A 22,211-nucleotide genomic window follows, 5' to 3' on the forward strand; every position below is an offset into this window, starting at 1 on the left:
ACATCCTGGCCAGAATAAAGTAATGACTAAATTCTCTTTCCTATCACATCTTTCCTATCAATTCCAAGTTTTCATCCTGGCCATAGCCCAAGTTGGGAACAATGGTACCATTATACTCAAGTTAGAACTCAGGTAAATTATTTACCAAGGCTAACAGGGATAACTGTTAGCAGTTATCCTTTGTTATCCTTTGTTATCCATCTTGGTTGGCCACTGAAGACTTCTGCTGGTGGAACCCTGGTTGCTGAGAATTTCAGAGACTTTCTGTGCTGACAGGCACTGACCCCCAGGAGAACACTGCATTTGACCTTTGGAGAAGGCTTCCAAAATGCAATGATATAACTGGGATTGTGAGTGTGGAGTTTGAGTAGAAGTGTGTCACATCACAGAGTGGAAAACTTAGAGTTTAAGGCTTTGGAATACAGTAATATAGATAAAGCAAGATGGAGGTTTTAGGGCAGAGGCTGCTCCTTCTTCTTCACCTTCTTCTCCATGGGTTTGGGTGGTTTTGAGTCATTGGATAAAAAAGTCCACATTGCAGGGCATGGGTGGGTGGTTATTGGGTTAAAAATAAAAGTTATTTAGGTGTCATTTCTTAATTGGACAGTTTATCCTTAAAAGGCCTTGTAGAGAGAGAGACAGGGCTCCATTTTTAGTTTGTTAGAGTGAAGTGCTGTAGAACTCAGGGTTTGTGAGACTGTGACAGAGATAAGTGATAAACATCTGAGTCTCAGCAAGAAATACCATCTCACACATTTAATCCTGACCTTGGCAGAGAAAAGCAGCAAAGAATCAGCATCCTGTTGCAGTCAGAATTATTCCCACTTTTACCATGCTCTAGTACAGTCAGGGACACTTTACCACTCAACTGGTACAGTCAAGGGGATGCTTTAAGAACCTATAAATGAAAAAACACATACTTTTGAGATAATTTTAGTTGAGGAGGTAATAAAAAGCTGGTCTTTATTGGAGGCCTTCAGGGGCAGTTATGAAAAAATATCCATGAAAGCCCACGTCCCACGGGGTGAACACAGTTTTATAAGTTTAGCAAATTATCATAATTGACTAGAATTCCCAATTAGAAGCACAGGTGATGAGGTAATTCCCCCTTGTGGTTCTACTCTGTGATGGGTTTTCACTGGCTAAATGCTGGCAGCAACAACAAAGAGAACCACAGACCCAGTGACAGCCGGAACTACAGACCCAGTGACCCAGACCCAGACCCAGTGACCCAGAACCACAGATCCAGAACCACAGACTCAGTGACAGCCAGAACTGCAGGCCCAGTGACCCAGAATCACTGACTGACCCAGTGACCCAGTGACCCAGCACCACAGACCTACAGCCCCAGAACTACAGCCCCAGTGACCCAGCCCCACAGACCCAGACCCACAGTCTGACAGTCCCAGCCCCACAAACCTAGTGCCAGTGCCAGTCCCAGTCCCACAAACCCAGTCCCAGTCCCAATCCCAGTCCCAGCCCCAGCTCATCTCCCTCAGGCAGTGATGGTAGGCAGGGGAGAGGCAGAAGGGGCTTCCTCACAAACAAACCCACAGGACAGCCAGGCCCAGTGCCCCTCAGGGTGGAAAGGAACATGGAGAAGGGGCTCCCTCACAAACAAACCCATGGGGCAGAGCCTGTCCTCACTACCCTGAAGGGCCTGGTGTCCTTCAGGGTAGTGAGGACATGGAGAAGGGGCTCCCTCAAACACCCATGGGGCAGCCGGGCCCGGTGCCCCTCAGGGTAGCAGGGAACATGGAGAAGGGGCTCCCTCACACCACAGTGCAGCCGGGCCTGGTGCCCCTCAGAGGGGCTGTATCAGGAGCCTCGGAGCAGCAGCTGGAGCAGCAGAGGCACACCCGGGGTAGCAAACAGAATGAGGCAGAAACTCTGAGCTGTAGCAGAGCCGCAGGTGTCCCGGCAGGCATGGGATACTGGGTTAGAGTGTAGGGAAGAAGCCCTGAGGAACGGCGGAAAACAGCGGGGCTGGGCAGCAGCAGACAGGCTTTGCAAACAGCTGCCACATGAAGGCAGGAGATGCTAAGTGTTATAAATGAATGCTCCAATTTAATAATTAAGGAAATTTATTAAAAAAATCAAAGTATAAATTTGGAAAAAGCCACAAGTGGTTCAACTCTGAGCGAGACGATCAGGGTTGGGGACACTCAGGATTTGGCCTCTATTGCACCAAAGTCCCTGTGGGTCTCCAAAATGTCATTTCTGGGGTCTGTTTTATACAGGCTTTTGGGCTCTGGAAGGGGCTCCTCTGTGGCATATTTTAGCTTATTGTCATAGTTTTTTCTTTCTTGCTGCTACATTTCCCAGAACCAGTGGATAATTCCTGGAATCCTGTCAGGTGAAAACTTTCTGGGACAAACTTCTGATGGTGCCTATCAAATGCCTCCTGCTGGGGACTTGTCAAATGGAAAGAAATCCCTTGAAATATCCATCCCTGGGGACAGTGTCCTCCTGGTGTTGCAATCTCCATTCTTATCATGTACCCTTTTACTGCAACAAGCCTTTTATTGCTTGTTGCTCAACACTGGCTTTGTACACAAAATGCTGTGGTTTTCACTTCCTTTAGCACGAATTATTTTATAACATATATCACACTAAGGGAGATAGGGTTGGGGTCACCTTCCCAGTGAGGCTGGGTGTTGGAAAGGTCCCAGTTCTTGCAAACAAAGTCTCATCCACAGTAGGAGAAGCAGTGCAGGAAAAAATTTGCACAGAGGCAGCAAATCCTCTGGGCAGCAAATCCAGCACCAAACCCCCATCTTGTCTCCACTGCGATCCCAAGAGAGCAGGAGAGAGCTGAGCTTCACCCCAATCCCCCAGCCAAAATCTTCCAGCATCCTTGCCCTTCCCAAGAGAAACCCCCCCGCTAAGAGACTGCAAACTGCACCCCTTCCCTGGCCACTTTGTCCACATCTTTTGTCTCTCTTGAGTATCTGTGTCTCAGTTTGAGAGTTACCCCAGGACAATCTGTGCTCCCATCTCTTAGGCAACAAACGGGAGAAAAATTCCATGAGAGAGAGAAAATAAAAAGGAAAAATTCTAACTTCCAGCACTGGGGAAAAGGGGAAGAAGGACTTCAGACAAGGCTTACTTTGAGCTTTTATTTTTTAAGATGCAGCCGTCTAAACAAACATACTTTAATGGTTGATTTATACAGTCACACAAGACATGAGTTTAAGCATCCCTTTATTTCATAAGCACCAAAGAAGTCATTGCTGCCCTAGCAGCAGCAGAAAGCACATGAAGCAGCAAACAGGTTTTTTCAGTGTTAGCACCTTTCATTCATGCACTGTTTCTAAATGCAGCTTTCATTTGGAAAAAGGGCTTGTAAACTAAACAGCAAAATATTTCCCTTCCCTAACAGCCTTTCCAACCCATCGTTTCCTCACAGAGATGCTGCCTGCACTCTGGGCTGTGTTTGATTGACTTCCTCAAAAAATGATAAGAAATGCTGTATTCCCTCAGGCCAGATGCCCAAATGTTTCAGTGCCTATCCCTCATACCAGCCAGGGGCAGATGCTCAGATAAATTTAAGGAGTAAATTTTCTCTCTCTATCAGGGGTCTGTCTCAATCAATGACTGTCTTGGTTATAACACAACATAATTCTGCACATTTTACACAATGCTAATGAAATTTTTGTATTTCCTCACTACAGACACTCCAATAAGAATGGGCAAAAAAATAAAGGGGAAGGAGAGGAAGAAGGGAGGGGTGAAGGAGAACAGAGAAAGAAGCAAAAGGAGAGAGGAACCCTAAATATTGCTAAACCCTGTGAGGGCAACAAAATCTCGAGTCAGGATTATGCAAGTAAATCAAGGCTGAAACTCTGTAGTGGCTTGTTGCTATGCCTGTTTTTATTAAGCTGTGAGCTGTAAGCTCTCTGTTTGCATTGCAGCAGTGTGAAAACCTCCAGAGTTAGCACTAGCCAGTACCCACTCTATCTTAATGATATACTGCTTTTAATTCCCCACACCCATGCATTTCCCTGGCCCTCTCTCCAAACGCTGTCACTCTCCATCTCTGGTGGTCTTGAGGAAACAATCAACACCTGTGCAGCAATTTAGCAACCCCTGACAAAGGAACTCAGGTCTCTGCCCCGGCAATGGTTTTTCCAGCCATACCTGAAAAAACAAATACATTCTGTAATTTGAGGAGTTAGGTTATGATTGAATTGGTTATGACAACAGAGTTGGGTAATCTTTGAGAGTCTTGGGTGAAGACTCTCAATGATCCCTCTGAAAGTTACAAATAAATGGAAATTATTTGTATAATTAATAAATGGAGCTCAATCTAAGTGAGCTGGGGGAAGGGGAAGAGAACAAAAAGCAGAGCTCTGGGAGAGGAGGGAAATTCAGGGAATTAGAGCAGATGCTGCAAGGCAGGATTCCTATCTTCTCCTTTCAGCTTTAGGAGAAGGACTGTGCCAAACTCCACCAAATCCAGCTTCCCATCCATTGATCCCCCTGCCTCCCTCAGTCAGGAGCAGGACTGGCTTTGATCTGTTCTGCCCCACTGTCCACTGCAAATATCCTTACCAGGGGCTGAGGCCATGAGCCTCCCGGGCAATCTTCTTGGCACACCGAATGTCATCCTCAATGTTATCATCTTGCAGTTCTGTGGAGAAGGGAGAAAACATCAGTGTGGAGGAAAGCAGGGCAGAGGGAGAGCAGGGACAGACTGGCAGAAGGAAAGGTGTCCATCAGGAAGGAAGGGTGGGTGGGGCATTGAGAAGATGGATGGAGGAAGCACAGACAGAAATGCCCAGAGCATCTGTTGGCAGGTGCCATGGACAGAGCAGGTGCTTTCATGGAATGAACAAATAAAGGTTCTTTGTTCTGTCCTACCACTTACTTGAGCAACTGATGTGGCAGGCATTCTTGGAGCCAGGGGTCCTGCCATCGTTGCACCAGTACTTGCTGTTGATCTGGAAGATGCCATAGTCCCTGCTTGGACCATTGTTATTGTATGCTTTTGTGTTATAATCACTCTCATATTTCACCAGGCACATCCCTGCAGGAGGAAGAGAGATCCCAGAAGAGAACATTAAGGAATGCTGAGGGTAAATAAGAGGAAAGATATGAAAGTATCCAGGATGAATGAAGTGCTGGAGGAGTAATTAAAGTGGTGATATCATAACCTTGAGAATTGGATGGGTAAATTCTTGGAAGGACACAGCTCTCGATGGGTATTTGCTGTATATAGAAGGGAGCAAGGAAGGGGAGGAGGAAAATATGAAATCAAAGAAATGGAGGGACAGAATTGTACTGCTGGAAGATGAAAAAGAAGGGACGGACAAAGGTGGCACAGGCAGAAAGGTGCTGTGGCAGCTCATTGTACTCACAGTCAGCAACAGTTGTGCCCTCGAAGCCCTGAAAGCCATTCCGACGTAGGATCCTCACCATCTCACATTTGGGAATTATTTTTCCCTGGGTGCCTGGCAGAGCCAGGCTAAGGAAAACAAGAAGAAAACCAAGGAAGAGTGTTGACTTGCTCATCTTGCAGTCCACAGCAAGATGTGCCAAAGCAGCTTGAGCTGCCTGTCTGCCAGGACTGCTGGCAATGCCAGCCTTTTATTCGTGCTCTCAGGGGGAGGGATCAGCTGGTTGAGCAAGCATATCTGGGAAGTCTGGGCAGTCTTTACAGTAAGAAGCCAATAAGGAAGTGGGCCAAACTCCAAAACAAAGTCCAAAACAACTCCAAAATTCCTGGAAGGTGCCAGTACCTATTTCACTGATCCTTCAAGGCTGGGGCATATGTTTTCCCCAGACACCCCAGCAATCCTCAGTTGGATATTATTCCAAGTGTCCTGGCTGTAGTTCCCTTGTGTGAGTGTCATGGTTTAATCCCAGCAGTCTGATAAATCACTCAATCTCTCCCACCCTGGTGGGATGGGAAAGGTAAAAGTTAGAAAACTTTTGGGTTGGGATACAGGCAGATTAATGAGGAAAGAAAAAGCCACACGTGCAAGAAAAAGCAAAATAAAGAGGAAACACTCCTTCTCATCAGCAGGGAGATGTTCAGCCACCTCCAGGAAACCAGGCTCCACCACATTAGCAGTGGTTCACGAAGACAAATCCCATCACTCCAAACATCCCCCTCCTTCCTTCTTCTTCCCTCAGGTTTATACTTCAAGCAAGACACTACTCATGATCTGGGGTATGCCATGGTCAGTGGGGGTCAGCTGTCTTGGCTGCATCCCCCATCATGGTCTAGGAATAATATTCCCCAATTTAGCACTCCCATTAAAAAGTCTACAAGCTGCTCTTCTCACATTCTCCAATCCCAAATTGAGATAAAAAGAATTTACTGGGAATGGCAGTGAGTTAAGAATCAACCATGAAAAATGTCCTTGAATAGAACCTCCTGCAAAGGAGGTGAAGAAGGAGTAGCCAGCTTTATATTTTCAATTCATCTCCCTATTATCCCTTGTAAAATATTTCTGAACAATGAACTACATACAACAGAAAGAAACCTGATTTATTATGTTTTTGTTTGCACGGACTGTATATTACAAGCCATGGCTGATCACTGGACATTAACTTAATTGGTCACTACCTCAAGATTGTCACTACCTCAAGATTGTCACTACCACTACATTGGCTGCCTTCGACATCAGTTTTATTTCTCCTACTCTATGCATCAAAAAGCTCAAGAAAATAAGGATAAGAAAAGATCTTAAAAGGTAAAAATAAAAAGAGGCAATGGTTATTAAAGACATAAAGCTAAGAAGATATGGCACAACTGAATAGCAAGATCTCTCATATTGTTGTGTCTAATGAAGAAATAGCAAAAGATGACTGTGCTGGGTGTGGCTGAGGTAATTTCCCTCCCAGTGGCTGGCATGGGGCTGTATTCTGGATTTGTGCTGAATGCAGGGATGATGATGGAGATGTTTTTGTTATTGCTGAGCAGTGCTCACACTGAGCCAAGGCCTTTTCTGCTTTTCACACTGCCAGGCTGGCAAGGGGGCTGGGGGAGTGTGGGGAGCTGGGACAGGTGACCCAAAGTGACCAAAGGCACGTCCAGGCCATTGACACCATGCTCAGCACATAGAGTGGGGGCAGAAGGAAGGAGGGCAGGGATGTTTGCAGTGATGGTGTTTGCCTTCCCAAGTCACTGCTGTGTGTCCTGGAGCCCTGCTCTCCATGGGATGGCTGAACACCTGCCTGCCCATGGGAAACAGGGAGTGAATTCCTGGGTCTGCTTTGTTTGCACATGTGACTTTTGCTTTCCATATTAAATTGTCTTTATCTCAACCCATGAATTTTCCAGCTTTAACCTTTCTGGTTCTCTCCCTGATCCTTCTGGCAGGGCAGTGAGGGAGCAGCTGTGTGGGGCTCGGCAGCTAAACCACCATTGGCTGACAAACTCAGGATGCAGGAATTATATTCCTCTACATGTTTTCAAGTTCACAATCCTTGAAAGGGTCCTCTATGCTTTATTTCCTCCTCTAGCTCCAAAGCAAGCTCATTATCCTTTCATGCTAACAATGCCGCACAGCTTTGAAGAAGGAAGGATTGAGGGTTAACAGAGTATTTTGGGAGGGGATTGTGGGTGAGATGTTGAATATAAGAGCTTCTTTTTTCTTCTCTAGCAGTCACAGAGGACACTGGCAGGAGAAATAATTTCACTGGTTTCTTTATATATTATTACATCAACTGCCATCACACCTAAGTTGGAGGGAATTGTGCAAAGGCTTCACATTTGCCATGAGTTCCAGGTAAGGAATCCATGCCTCTACAACCCTCTAGCTCAGTGAGGAGCTTATGGGGGTTCCTCTTGTTGGAAATTATACCAAGTTTAAAATTTCTTGTATAACATTAGTCAGGGGTTTTGTTTGCCTTTGCCCAAATGGAAAGGAATTGAAGTTTATTTTCAAATGTTTTACCACTCCAGGCCTGATGAGCTTAACATCTCAGCAGGCTGGAGGTAGCACAGAAGATACACAAAAGGTAATAACAATCAAGAATTGTCTTAACAACCATCAACTCCAAACATCACCCTCCATCAACCATCAACTCCAAACATGGTCAGAGACACCTGGTCTGAGAAAAGATAGATAAGAATAAGGACCTAATTAGCATCAGTCAGAGAGATCTGTAACCAATAAGAAACCAAATACTACAAACTGTGTGACATGGAACCAATGAACCTTGAACCAATGGGTTTTGACTGTATAAAGTTTGTGAAAAATCTGGCAAAATTCATGTGTCATGGATTTTCTCTGCACAACCCAGGCTGTGTGGATGAAATTATTTCTATTGCACATCCTGGCCAGAGCAACATCCTGGCCAGAGGAAATAATGCATTGATTCTGTAACACTAAAAATTTTGTTGGAGAATTTTGTTTTTCCCACATTTTCAGTAACAACTGTGGTTTATTCCAGGCAAGTTTTTATTGTTTCTGGGAAAGGGATCTCCTTTACTAAGGCACTTTTAGAATGTGTTTCCTGGAGACAGTTTGTTTAGTGTAAAATTTCAGTGCTTGGCTTTACACTTGAGTAAATGGTTCTTAAAGGAGTGACAGGTATTACAAAATTTGTAAATAACTGTGAAATATGTATTTGTTATTTTATTTACCCTTGCATAGTCCAGAATTTGTTTCCAAGACCCACTTTGTATAGAAGGTTGGACTTTTTAAACAAAGTTTTGCACAACTTGAGATTCAACTGTCAGATAAGAATTAAAATGGAAAAAAGGAGCCTAACGTTCACAACAATAGCTTTCCTACATTATTTGAAGGAACAGTGGCAATTCTTTGTGGAAATGTAACACCTGAATAGCTTTTATTTGCAGCAAGGTTCACTGCTCAGCTGTTCACTGCTCTTTCTGTGCCACAGTTTGAAGTTGGCTTCCTTACTAGTCACTGGTGCTTTTCAGGATTGCTTTACTTGTCTGATTCATAAGGGAGGTGACAGTGACACTTGTTAGAGCTTTTGCTGCCAGGGGATTCCCCAGCAACTTAGACTTGAAGCTCAGCTGAGTAGAGTGAGCTACTTCCATAAATTGGTCATGTGGAAAAATATTTTTTCTCTGATTTTTTTTTTTTTTTTTTTTTTTTTTTTTGCATGGGAGTATTAAAAATGTAATTACGTCACTTTAAAGTCCTGCCTTATTAATTTGAGTCTGTGGGTTAACGGGAAGGATGAAGATAATGCTATAAATAAAATTGTTAGCAGATGATAAATGGCCTACACCTGGTGAGCTAACACAAAGATTGTTCCAGAATGACTGGCCTATGGAAACTGCACAATGCCCATTGTGTAAGGAGACTGGAAATTCACCAGCCTCAGTGTCCTGCCAGCTCAGCAAGGTCACCTGGAACATTGGGGTCCACAACCACCAGGGACCACCAGAGACACTCCCCAGGACAGAAGAAATGGGGAAATATGTTAATGATTTTGGGGAAATCATATGAATGTATGAAAAAATATATGTATAAAAATCATATATATAATCATATATATCATATGTATGTTTAGTCTGGGACAATCAATGAATATGTATAAAAAATACGGAATATAAACAGAAACTTTCCTGCACTCAGCATGCACAGCTTTGGGAGGAATTATCCCCCTGTGCATCTGGCTGAATAAAGAATGCTGCTTTTTAATGCTACATCGGTGTTAAGGAGGTTTTTTATTTTACTGAATTTTTGGTAACAAAAAAAATTAAATCCCTGTCCTGGATTAACTTAAGTGACAGTAAACCAGCATGAGGTTGTTACAAAGGGGTTTGCAGAGAATTCCTAGCTAAAAGTCTTATGCCATAATCTGATGAAGAGCCGCTGAGGGAGCGGGGAAAGGGGCTCAGCCTGGAGAAAAGGAGGCTCAGGGGGGACTTTGTGGCTCTGCACTGCTCCTGACAGGAGGGGACAGCCAGGGGGGTCAGGCTCTGCTCCCAGGGACAGGGACAGGAGGAGAGGGAAGGGCCTCAAGCTTGCTAGGGCAGGTTCAGGTTGGACATCAGCAGGAATTTCCCCATGGAAAGGCTGCTCAGGCCTTGGAAGGACTGCCCATGGAGGTGATGGAATCCCCATCCTTTGCTTTCTTATTTACTGTTTACAGCTCTACTGATCAAACAAAGGTTGAAGTTCAATTCCCAGGATCGATGGCTTTATTTGTTTGAGTCAGTACTGCTAGGCTCTGGCACAAATTAGTGTGTCATGGGCAAGGAGTAGAGGTTTCCATGCATTCTGCCATTGTCTTAAACCTTGGACCTGTGGCTTCCACTCTGCTTCTGGGATAGGACACACACATACAGCACTGTGGCAGGGGTTTACACGAGACGGGTTGGAAACAACTGGTCACAGAACCATAGAATCATAGAATCATAGAATCATAGAATCATAGAATCATGGAATCATGGAATCATAGAATCATGGAGCCATGGAACCCCTGACATGGAAGGGACCCCTGCAACTCTTCTGTCCTGAAGAGCCTGTAACTGTCCAGAAGAAACAGGTGAGGAACCTTGGGTAAAGAACCTTCTCCTTCTGAGTGAAGAACCTTCTGGGTGAAGAACCAGAACCCAGAACGTGGTCAGGTACTGGTCAGGTTCCCCAGTGAATTGGCTACAGCACCAAGCCAGCTGTCAGACACATGGGGTGGTTGTTGGGGTGGTCTTATGCAGGGCCAGGAGTTGCAGGATTTACTCCTGATGATCCTTGTGGGTCCCCTCTAACTCAGCAGATTCTGATTTATCCAGAAGGTTCTTCACACAGAAGGTTTTTCACCCAAATGGTTCTTCACTCAGAAGATGGTTGGGCACTGGAACAGGCTTCCCAGAGAACTGGTCACAGCACTAAGCCAGCTGCCAGACACATGGTGTGGTTGTTGGAGTTGTCCTGTGCAGGGCCAGGACTTGGACTTGATGATCCTTGTGGGTCCCTTTCAACAGAGGAGATTAAATGATTCTATAATTCCTTATATCTTACCTAAAACTCACCTGACACAGTCCCACATGCAGAGTCTAAAATCAACATTGGGATGCCACATCATTCCCCCCATTTCCCTTCCTCCCCATGCCCTTTCTTCTTCTTTTGTCTTTTCTTATTTATCTTGGCCCTGGGTTGAGGCTTTCTGGTTTTCCATCTTTCCGTGAACCTTCACTCGGTAAATGCAGGTATACCACGGGTTTCCCCAGTTGCTTTTCACAAGAAGTTTGACATGTGAAAAGGCTCTGGGGAGCAGCATGTTCTGTGAAGAGGGAAAAGGGGGGTGTTAAAATCAACAATGAAATCAGTGTCACCCTGCCAGCCCTGTTTCTGCTCAGGAACAAGCTCCCAAAAGAAGCTGGGAGGAGCAATAGAGATCTGAAGCTGCTACTAGGGCTGCTGGGGAGGGTGGGGGCAAGGGAAGGCACTTGGCATCCTCTGCATGCTGGCCCAGCTCCTGCATTCCCTCTGTCCCTTGCTCTGTGCTGACAGAGGGGCTGGGGACATGCTCCTGTGCATGGGGCTGGTGTGTCACCCCAACTGTGTGTCACCCCACTGTGTGTCACCCCACTGTGTGTCACCCCAACTGTGTGTTACCCCACTGCTGTGTTACCCCAACTATGTGTTACCCCACTGTGTGTTACCCCACTGTGTGTCACCCCAACTGTGTGTTACCCCACTGCTGTGTCACCCCACTGTGTGTCACCCCACTGCTGTGTCACCCCACAGAGCCCCTGCCATGCCCTCTGCCTGCCTGCCTCCTGGCAGACTGAGAGCAAAGGGAAAGAAGGGGTGTTCTGTGCAGGGTGACACTGTCCAGCTTGTCAGTAGGGCACAGAGTGGAACAACAGTGATGCCTGACAGCTTTTGTCACCACTTGTCCCTGTTTCTCCATGGCACAAGGTCTGTTTGGGTGCTGTGGCTGTATGTGCATCTGGCTTTCCTGAAGGCAGTGCCTGCAGCCAGGGATCTCTCAGGGGCTGTGTTGCCATGGGCCTGACCCTGTCCTTCAGCCACCACAACCCATGCTGCTCTGCCCTCCAAGCCCCCCAGATCTCCTTCAGCAGCAACCCAGGACCCTCTGCCCAAGGAGGGAACATTTGCACCTTCCCAGCATCAGACTTGCAAGCAAACCTGTTTTGCTCCCTGACGCCCACAAGTGGGACATACCTCCAGAGGGAAAGTCTGTGTGGGGTTTTTTTCCACATTGAAGATGAACATCCCCAGGAGAGTTTCCTCTTCTCTGTCTGTATCCTCCACTCCCTTGGCAGCAAAGCACAAGGAGAGTGAGTCAGGCTCATCCCCACAAAGAGGGAATGTACAGACTTGGGTCAGCCTCTCCCAGGGCTCTGGCACTTGGTTAGGGAAGTTCTCAGGGTAGAGCTCAGTCTCTGCCTTGCATTTTGGTCAAGAACTCATAGCTGCTTGTCCAGAAGGAGTCTTACAAAGAATGGACCTCTTGTGTCAGAACTCAGGACATCTCTCTGTCTGTCCTGGATGGCTCAAGCCCCTGCCAGGGGGCTCAGAGACCTCAGCACAGAGCCCAAGACCCTGAGACTTTGATTTTGACCCATGGAGCAAATTACCACCTTCATATGAAGAATAAAAGTCAAGAGATTTTAAGTAGAATAATAATTTGTCATGGGGTGAAAAATAGAATTTTGGGGTTTTTAGAATGGGGGTTCAGGGGGCAAGATGGAGGAATCTGGGTGTGTCCAGCCTTTCTCCTTCTTCTTGGCCTCCATCTTCTGCTGTGATGGTGGCACTTTTGGATTGGTTTAAGGTAGAAACTCACTGTCTAACATACGTGATAGGTGTTGGGAAGTTATTGTAAATATTGTACAGGTAGTTTTTAGTATAAAAGACAACACCACCTCCAAGGGCGGTCAGTGAACCTCTGTCTGACCTGCTGGACAGCCCTCAGCAGGCCAGGTTATAGGTAAGAAATAATAAACAAGCTTGAGAATGAGAACAGAAGAATCCTGACTCCTTTGACTGCCAGGCTGGGAAAAGAGACTTGTGCACATCTTGGGGTCACTCTGACCAGCAGAAATCCCAAGACTCTTGAGCCCTTGAAGTGTTGAACTGAGCACAGCAGTGCTCAGGGGAGTGCAGGTCACAAAGGTCAGAGGATGCACAAAAGCAAGCAAGACTTCACTCTGAGCTCCCACTAGGGCCAGACCCCCAGCAGAAGGGCCCAGCAGACTTACAAACACAGCAATGTCTTTGGGGGCACTGATGGTGGTCCCACTTGGAGAGTCGTCTTTGGAGATGTGCTGCAGTGTGATGGCAGTCAGGTAGACTCGTGCTGGCAGCTTGATGACAACCTGGCCTTGATGGCTTTTGAAAGCCCAGCAGTTTCCTGGGAAAACCTTTGGCTGCAACAGAAAGCAAGAGCAGTGATGTGTGGGCCACCCTGGGTTGAAGCACTGGGGCTGACATGTCTGTGGGCTCTATTTCAGCTTGGAAATAAGGAGCTGCGAGGAAATGGGCAGAAGCAGAACTTCCCTGCCTGTCAAGGTGGCCTCATCATGGCAGAACAGAGAATATTGGTTATGAAACCATCCTACTCAGCAGAAACACATCTGCTGCCCAGGGACTCTGCAGGGCATCCCTCCTCCCATCTCCTACCCTGGAAAGCACTTCTTAGGGCTGACAGTGGAGACAGGGTCAGCAGGTAGAAAGAAGCCCTTTCAGCAGCTGTGGCCAGGGAGTGTGGGCAGAATGCAGCAGCAGAGCTCAGTTTGGCTCCACTCCCCTCTGCAGAGGAACCACTGCTCCTCAGCAAGCCCAACCCTGTGCTCCAGCTTTGGTTTCAGGAATCCAATCTTCTGTGGGCTTCATCAGTACCACTGGGCTGAGGGGAGAGCCCCCAGGAATGGTTCCCAAACTCACAGGAGAGAAGAAAAGTGGTGATTTCTGATAAGATACCTGCAGGATAGTATCAGGAGGGCTGGCAGCCCAGAAGAAGCGTAAAATCCTGCAGAGAAAACTCTCTTTGCAGTCATAGGTCTGGGAAGTTCTTTGTGTGTCAATGGTGGCTCCTGGAAGGGAGGGAGGGCAAATGGCAGCAAGCAGCTGCACACTGGCAGGGCTTGGTGCTCAGACAGCATTTCTGGGCAGCTCCATGTCCATCTGTCCTGCCTGCACCACCCTGCCCTGGGGGACAATGGCAGCAGCCACTGCCTCTCCCACAGGGCTGAGAGTGCAGGGAGGAAGCAAAGCATAAGCCAGCCATTCCTCGTCCAGGTGCAATGGAGAGGAAGAGAGCCCCTCCATCCACACAGGAACCTTGTCATTTCTGTGCCATCCCCCCAGAACAGCCCCAGACATCCCTCCCTCCCTGTGGAGGCTGTGGCAGGACACAGACAGGCACAGGGCAGGGAGACTGGGCTGCTTGTGTCCTTACCAGTGCTCTTGAGGGCCCAGTTTGTCCTGACACAGGGTTCCAAAGCTATCTGGCTCAGCTCCTGGGAAAGCCATGAGCAAACAGGAGGGGACAGTTCAGCAGGCTGCCAGCACCCACAGAGGCAGAGCTCAGTGCCAGCTGTGCATGGCCAGCTGTGCTCACAGAGCTGGCAAACTGTGCTGCTGATGGAGCCACAAGGGCTGAGGAACAGGGTCTGAGGCCACAATGTTCTGACCCCACCAACAATACCAAGGAGAGCTTTCTTGGGGGCTCTGCCCAGCCCCAAAATGTCTCTTTCGGTTCTCTTTCCCCAAAATGGCAGGGTCACCTTCAAAGTACTGATCTCCACCCTCAGCTGAGTGACCTCTTCCAGCAGATTCTGCAGCTTTTGGGTTTCAATAAAAGTGTGTGAATTCCTGCAGGAACAGAAAAGCAGATCTTGCCAAAGCAGCCCATTCCTTCTGTGAAGCATCTGAGCTCAGTGAACAGACACATGGGCTTTCCCTGCTTTGCTGTGCTTCTTTCCAGCCCAAGCTGAGCAAAAGGCAAAGGTAGGACAGAAGTACAGGAGCCTTTTGTGTTTGGAAACTGAGCACAGGTAGCACAAGGTCAGCTGACATTCTGCACAGACACAGTTCCAGTTCAGGAAATCTCTCTTACCAGAAAGCTGTCAGTCCTGATGGAAATACACTTTGCATCTTCTGAAAGACAAAAATCTTCATTAGAACATTTCCTGCCAGAGCCACCAAAATCTCGATTAGAACATTTACTGCCAGAGCCACCAAAATCTTGATTAGAACATCCACTGCCAGAGCCACCAAAATCACGATTAGAACATCTACTGACAGAGCCACCAAAATCTCAATTAGAACATTTACTACCAAACCACCAAAATCTCAATTAGAACATCTACTGATAGAGCCACCAAAATCTCGATTAGAACATCCACTGCCAGAGCCACCATGGCTGCCAGGGCAGGCTACACAATCTGCTTCTTCTTTGGGTGGTGGTGTGTAGGAGCAGAAGAGCCTCAGATTTATCCAGCCACCATCAGCAACATCCCGTGCAGGAGGTGCCTGTCCCACCACAGTCACTCACCTCCACGAGTTCCTTTGTCCACGGTGACCATTCTGACAGGGCAGTCCCACAGAAACCACCTGCAATTCACAGCGCCAGGCACTGGGGTGGGGTTTGCAGCCACCCCCAGGGCCCATTGTCCGCTCCCTGCTGCCCTGGGGGTCAGCGGCAGGTGAGCTCAGGGGTGAGGAGTGAGGGTGCAGAGAGAGGATGTGCCTCTGGCTGCGAGCCTTCAGGGACATGGCAGAGTGGTCTGCAGTGCCTGTGGCCCCAGTTCCACTCCCTGTTTCCCCTCATTTCAGTCAGCACCAGGACCAGGCTGTAGGGGCTGGGGAAGGACCTGCCCACCCCTTTCCTTGCACTGTAACTCCCTTCTGGGCATCTCCAGTTCAGCTCTGGAAATACCTACGCCCTTCTCTCTCAACCTTGCAGCAACCTGCTCAGTCCAGCAGCCAGAGCGTGGCTGTGAGACTGCCTGGGGTCTTGCTGGTGCTCCCAAAGCCACTCAAGGGCACCCTCTGGGCCACAGGAGCTTCCATACATGATGGCCCTGAAGGAAAGCTGGGATCCAGCACAGCCAGGCTGTCACTGTCAGTTGTTTGCCCATGAAAACTCACCAAGAGCCACTGAGAGCAACAAGATGACTTTAATGCTCTTCTTCAGCTGCAGCATCTTTTGCCTGAAAGAGAGGGAGCCCTGGGGCTGTCAATTACCCAGCCTCAGGCAAACCCCTTCACAGCAAAGAAGTGTTATTGTTATATTTTATATATTCCTTTGTTATTGTTATGTTTTATATATATATTTCTTTGCCAGGATTTTTCTCCTAAGAAGCTTCAGGAACAAAATGTAAACAACAATTATCTGCTTGCTTAGAATGTGGTTTGGAAGTTTCTTAGCAACAAGTACATCTTTGATTGGTTCCATGTGAATTGTTTTTGATTAATGACCAATCTCAGTCCAGCTGTGTCAGGACTCTGGTCAGTCACAGGTTTTTATTATTCATTCTTTGCTAGCCTTCTGATGTGTCCTTTTTCTTTAGTGTAGTTTTAGTAATGTAATGTAATATAATATAATATAATATAATATAATATAATATAATATAATATATTATAATATATCAGCCTTCTGAGAACTTGGGGTCAATTCTCTTCTCTCACCTCATCCTGGAGACCACCAAAACAATTAATAACCACAAGGAAGCACAGGAGCTTTGCCTGATTTTGGTCCCAGAGCTCTCCCCCACCTGCACAGTCTCTTGCCAGAGGTGGGAAATCCCTTCCCCTGCAGATGCTTGGCTGTTCCCTGAGTGTGTGGCTCCACAGCAGTTTGTCCTTCTGCAGCCAAAGCTGGAGGCTCAGGCTCTGGTGTGCCAGGGCACTGCCAGGGGGCTTTGCCCTTGGCTCTGCCTGAGCCTGCCCACAGCACAAGCAGTGCTCAAGCTTCATCACCCAAGTGAGAGCCCAGAGCTGCTGATTATGGACACCCCATGCTCTCCCCTGTGCTTGCACTGCCCCTCAGACATCCCCATCCTGCCCCCTGCCCACAGCAGAAACAGGGAGTGTGCACTCTGTGAGGATGGCATGGGCTCAGAAAATTTCTGCCCAGGAGGCAAAGGCACCTGCCAGATAAGCCTGAACAACATCCCTTGGAAAAGAAACCAGAGAAGATTATGCCTGTCTCCTGAGCCTCTTCTCTTCTTCCATCCCCACAGAAAGGGGATTTCACACCTCACAGGTTGGTCTTCAGCAAACCTGTCAGCTTCCCCATGCTGCTCCAACCCCAGTGACAGCCACATCCACCCTGCTGCTCCAGCCTGACACCCCGGGCAGGAGCAGCCACTTCATACCAGCTCATGGTGCAGTTGCTGAGCTCCAGTCTCCTCTGCCCGTGCTTTGGATGATTCCAGTGGTTTTCCTGGTGAGCTTTTCTCCTCCCTGTCCCCCTGGGCTCAGCTGCCTGCCCAGCTGCAGCAGGAGGTGGTGTGTGCCCAGTGTGACAGCCACACAGCCCCTCTGGGTTCTGTCCTGTGCCACAGGGCTGGGCAGGCAGCTGCTCTGACCTCACAGCTGTGCTGCCTCTGCTTTCACAATTGGGGTGCCCAGGGTGGAACTGTGCCTTTGCATACCCCCATTGTGGTTTGCAAAAGGCAGTGCTGGGAGGTCTGCCTGAAGGTGAGATGGTTCATCCCACCACCAACTGTCACTGATGTATTTTCTGAAAAATCCCTTTGTCAGGATTTTTTCTCCTGAGAAGCTGGGAGGCCTCAGGAACAAAATGTAAAGAACGGTTATCTGCTGCTGTGGAATGCAACAGGTGCATCTGTGATTGGTCTCATGTGGTTGTTTCTAATTGATGGCCAATCACAGTCAGCTGTCTCAGACTCTTGGTCAGACACGAGCTTTTGTTATTCATTCCATTCTTTCTCCTTTGCTTGCAAGCATTCTGATGAAATCCTTTCTTCTATTCTTTTAGTATAGTTTTAATATAATATATATATCATAAAATAATAAATCAAGCCTTCTAAACATGGAGTCAGATCCTTGTCTCTTCCCTCATCCTGGGACCCCTGTGAACACCATCACACCTGTGTGAGAAAGTGAGAGCACCAAGCTTTGCCAAATACAACCACAGCAGCTGGAACAGACCCAGCTGGCATTTCTGATGGGCCATCCAACAAAACACCTCATGTGTGCACCACAGTCCCACACAACTGAGAAAAGGACCAAAAAAGCCAGGTGGGAACACAAGTCCTGTGCCTAAAGCCACTGAGAGCTGTCACTTCTGCTGAGTAACTGCAGCTGCTGCTTGGAAACCAGGCAGGACTGGACTTGTGGCAGGACTTTGCTGCACCACAGAAGAGCTGATCTGTTCTGTCCATCAGCATTGTCCTCCCATCACATGGATGATGAGATAACCCAGGCTGGCCTGGCTGGTGAGCTGTCTCTGGCTGGTCAGTTCTCTCTCTCTCTCTGGCACCAGGGATGGAGCTCACAGTGGACAACTGTCAGAGCATCAGGGGGTAGGATGGGCAGGGCGGATGGAGATGAGAGATCTCTGCAGCCAGGGCTGGGAACTTGTGGGTTACTGCAAAGGGCCTGGGTGCAGGGCCCTGCTGGGAGCTGCCAGCCACAGCTGGAGCAGGACTGAGAGAAGAGAGGGGCAGAGAGGATGGGAGGGTAACAGAGTAAAAGGGTAAGAGAGCGAGGTTATCATTATAATACCATAAATCTTCTGTGTTGAATATTCTAATTCTCACTAACCAATCCAGTCCAAGATACAAATCCTATAGCATTTCCATACAGCCTATAAGAATCATTACATTACCACGCTGTGTTACATTTTAAACCCTAAAAACTCCTCTTTGGGCCCCTTCTGCCAAGCTGTAGGGTCTGCTCTGACCCTTGGGCCTGTCTGCAAGCAGAGGGTGTTGTTCCATCAAAAGGGGGTCATCTTCAGCTGGCCACACCATTGTTTTCCAGTTGTTCAGTAACTGAGGCATCTCAAAGCTTGCTTTCATTTCAATCTCACTTATAGTTTCCATATTCTCAAAATCTTTTGCCAGATAATCACATTTATAAGGCTTTCCTGTTTCATCTTCCCCAACAGACAACAAACAACTGACCTTGAGAACAAGGTGTGGGGATATGAGCTGGAATTTCTGACTGACAGACAATTCACTTTACAAACTATAAAAGCTGCACAAACTTTCATGGAGGCAGAAATCTCCTCCACACACCTTGGAAATGTGAAGGATTTCTCCCCAGAATTTGGGGGAATTTGGCAAATTCCACAGATATTTTCCCAGTAATTGTGTTGAAAGGATCTTATGTGTACTCCATCATCAATTCCATGCTAAGTTACTTTGACTCCTGATCTATACTATTTCTTCACTAGCTGTAATGTAGGTACCTTTTCATCTACTAGCAGTTGGTTTTGTTTCATCCTGTGTAGTAAGCAGTCTGTTAAAAGTCCTAAGTCTGTTAATCTTGTGTCTATTCACAAAATAATTCATTTTGTAATAACCCTAATTGCCCATTCTTAAGAACTTGCAAATGAGAGGTATTTGGGGTGCAGACCACCTCAAACAGAGCTACTGCCAGAAATCTGAGTCAAGGCAGGACTTGTCTCAGCTCTCATCTCCATTTGTAAACCAGTCATGTGCTGACACTGAATTTTGTCATTAGAAGAAAACTCTCCTGTCTATTAAAAAAAAAATTGGAAATACAGGAACATAACCAGTGACAGAGAGAGAGATGGCAAGAGGCCCCAAGACAATTTTATAAATATTATGGTGCCTCTCATGGATACACCTGACCCTCACCTGTACTTTGCATCAGATCAGCTATGAAGCAACGGGCCCCACACCCTGTGGTGGATTTGTGAGCTGGAATGCTCCTGGCTCAGGTACAAGGAAGTGAAGCAAAAATATTTTTAAAGGTGGTTTCAAAGCCCCAAAGTGGAAAATAACTAAAGTACAGAAGGAGATAACAGAGCTAAAACAAAGACATCTATCTTCTCTAAACTACTGACTAGCAGCCAACTACTTCACTCCAATAAATATTGCCACCAGGATATGCCAAATTTGAGCTGTCCCTGAGTGGCAGCTGGGCTGCATAGCAGTGACTGCCCTTGAACTGGAGCACCACTCAAGGTTTCAGATCCCTCACCTGAAATTAAGAGGTCCTTCCAGGCCCAGGAAAGATTTCTTAGTTCCAAAAGATCCTCAGTAAGTGACTGATGGAATGCTGAATTAATAAAAATTCCATGTAGCTGTTCAGTATTAACTGTTATAAATTTTGTATAGATAATTCCATTAAACATAAGCCATTGTCATAATCTGAGGCTAAGATTAGACCTAGCTGAATCCAGGATTTGTGTGGAGGTTAGAAAGTGAGGAGGTCCACTCTGAACCTCATTGGGATGGTCTTCCTCACCCTCTAAACCTTCCTTAGGGAGCTGAGCTCTTGTGCTTCTCTTTCTTCTTCTTCCTCCTCAGTTATGGCCTGTTGAAAAACATAAACTAGAAGCCCAGAAGAGTTTGGGTTGGAAGAGACCAGGGAGACTGATGAATTATGCCTTTTCTGACCCAGAGATGGGGTAACTGAGAGGTGTTTTAAAAGCTTTTCTTCCATTTTCAGTCTCATGTGAAGGGTGAGACAATACAGGTGTTATAATTCACACTATCACAATTAGAAGCCAACCATTACAATATATTATACAGCATATAAAGCTGTAAATGCTTAAAAGCAAATAATCTAAAATTATCCTTCATGGGTCCTACTACAATGCATCTTTCATAGTTCTATTTCTCCAAAGTATCCAGTCTCATTTGCAAGGCCGTCCTTTGAAATTAGTTCCATTTCTCTCTCAGCAATGTCTGTGCTATTCCATGTGAGCCTTCTGTCAGGCTTTGAGAATTCTCTACAAATTCATTTCCCACAGGAGATCATCTTGTGGGATGATGCCATGGACAGGGACACCTTCCACTGTCCCAGGATGTTCCAAACCCCATCCAGCCTGGCCTTGGGCACTGCCAGGGATCCAGGGGCAGCCGCAGCTGCTCTGGGCACCTGTGCCAGGGCCCCAGCACCCTCACAGGGCAGGATTTTTTCCTAAAATCTAATCTAACCTCACTACATTTCATTATTTGAAAGAGGTATTTAATATCTCTTTTATAATTTGGTGTTTCAGAGGATTTTCTTTGGCTGGGCCCACACAGGAGGGAGCAGCAGCAGTGGCCAGGCCCCAAATTCTGCTCCCCTCACTCAGGTGTGAATCCTTCAGCTGCCCCTTCAGTGTGAGGGTGCTCAGGGCTGGTGCTGAGCCCTGGGACACTCGGGGAGCCCAGAGGCAGCCCTGGGCTCAGGGGACACCACAGCCCTGGGCACAGCAGTTCCCCTGCCAGGGGAGCCAGGAGCAGCCCTGGCCTGATGGGCTGAGCTGGGCTCAGCCAGCTCTGAGATATTGCAGATATTTGCATTTATTACAGAATGGTTTGGCTTGGAAGGGACCTTCAAGCCCTTCTCATTCCACCCACCATGGGGGACACCTTCCACTGTCCCAGGTTGGTTCCAGCCCTGTCCAGCCTGGCCTTGGGCACCTCCAGGGATCCAGGGGCAGCCAGAGCTGCTCTGGGCACCTGTGCCAGGGCCTGCCCACCCTCCCAGGGAGGAATTTCTTACTAATATCAATTTAAATCTACCATATTTCAGCTTAAATCTGCTCCCCCTTGTCCACTCAGTCCTTGTCCAAAGTCCAGCTCTCCTGGAGGCCTCCTGCTCCTCACAGATTTCTTGATCATCTCAGCTTTCTCCTTCTCAGATAAGCAGATTATCTTAACAGGATAAACACGGCACTGCTAAGCAAATATTTAAACTGTCATTTTAAAGATAAGATTAAAGAGGAGGAGGCAAATGACAGCTAAATGGAAAGTAAAGTTTAATTTAGTGCTTAAACAATTTGAGTCCTTGTGCTGTAGCAGAGGACTGACAGTTGTACACCTGATCATCATAAATCCAAAAAATCTTTCCATTAAGCTTTGAAATGAAGAGATAACTTCATCTGAAGGAAAACAAAATCTATATATGCAAACATTGACATATCTTTATAGGGCCTTCTCAGCATAAAGTTTCTCTTATGGCTGGTATGGAAAATTACACATTTTAAGTGCTATTTTAAAGCATATATGGTATGGAAAATTACACATTTTAAGTGCTATTTTAAAGTAATTTACAGCTGAATCAACAGTAGTGAGAAAACAGTCAAGAATT

The 22,211-nt window shown here is 47.0% G+C and overlaps 1 protein-coding gene across 1 annotated transcript; it reads right to left on the reverse strand.

The window, feature by feature from the left end:
* Nucleotides 1–3,736: 3,736 nt before the first annotated feature.
* LYZ (lysozyme) lies at nt 3,737–5,523 on the reverse strand. The gene is made up of 4 exons (XM_054290798.1): nt 5,361–5,523; nt 4,871–5,029; nt 4,555–4,633; nt 3,737–4,140 (listed from the first exon to the last, which is right to left on the reverse strand). Exons 1-4 carry the CDS (start codon nt 5,512–5,514, stop codon nt 4,080–4,082), a joined length of 453 nt encoding a protein of 150 aa, XP_054146773.1. The 5' UTR covers nt 5,515–5,523; the 3' UTR covers nt 3,737–4,079.
* Nucleotides 5,524–22,211: the final 16,688 nt, after the last annotated feature.

The sequence above is a fragment of the Melozone crissalis genome, unplaced genomic scaffold (genome assembly GCF_028551555.1).
Source record: "Melozone crissalis strain CALT ecotype California unplaced genomic scaffold, PUWL_Pcris_2 ptg000086l_1, whole genome shotgun sequence".
NCBI lineage: Eukaryota > Metazoa > Chordata > Aves > Passeriformes > Passerellidae > Melozone > Melozone crissalis.